This window comes from Nestor notabilis, unplaced genomic scaffold (genome assembly GCF_000696875.1).
Source record: "Nestor notabilis isolate BGI_N333 unplaced genomic scaffold, ASM69687v1 scaffold18489, whole genome shotgun sequence".
NCBI lineage: Eukaryota > Metazoa > Chordata > Aves > Psittaciformes > Psittacidae > Nestor > Nestor notabilis.
The window spans coordinates 1-313 of NW_009945254.1; the positions used below are offsets into that span (position 1 = coordinate 1).

A 313-nucleotide genomic window follows, 5' to 3' on the forward strand; every position below is an offset into this window, starting at 1 on the left:
TTCACCCTCTCTTCCAGCTGCAATGACACCTGCATGGAGGGGTTTTATGGAGTGAACTGTTCCTCTTCCTGCCAGTGCTCCCGGGGGACCTGCCACCCTGTGCGGGGCGACTGCGTGCTGAGTAAGGGCAAGCTCGTATTTACTCCTTGGCACTGTCACGTCCTCGCTGGGGATGATGTTGGGGTCCCATCTCGTGTCTACTGGCCCCACTATGAGTTTACTCTTCGGGGCTGGCAGCCTCAGGATGTGCTGGACTCAACCCATCTTCTCCGCACAGGTTTAAAGGACCACGGGGCTCTTGCCGCCGACATCC

The 313-nt window shown here is 58.5% G+C and overlaps 1 protein-coding gene across 1 annotated transcript in view; it reads left to right on the forward strand.

Annotated features, from left to right (window-relative positions):
• Positions 1–10: 10 nt before the first annotated feature.
• Positions 11–313, forward strand: part of LOC104412169 (scavenger receptor class F member 1-like) — a gene marked incomplete at its 5' end in the record, with an annotated part of 2,094 nt that continues 1,791 nt past the window's right edge. Inside the window, 3 exon segments of the mRNA XM_010022793.1 lie at positions 11–121; positions 278–311; position 313. The exon segment at position 313 is cut by the window's right edge and continues 138 nt beyond it. Of these exon segments, the coding sequence (XP_010021095.1) occupies positions 11–121; positions 278–311; position 313 (146 nt within the window).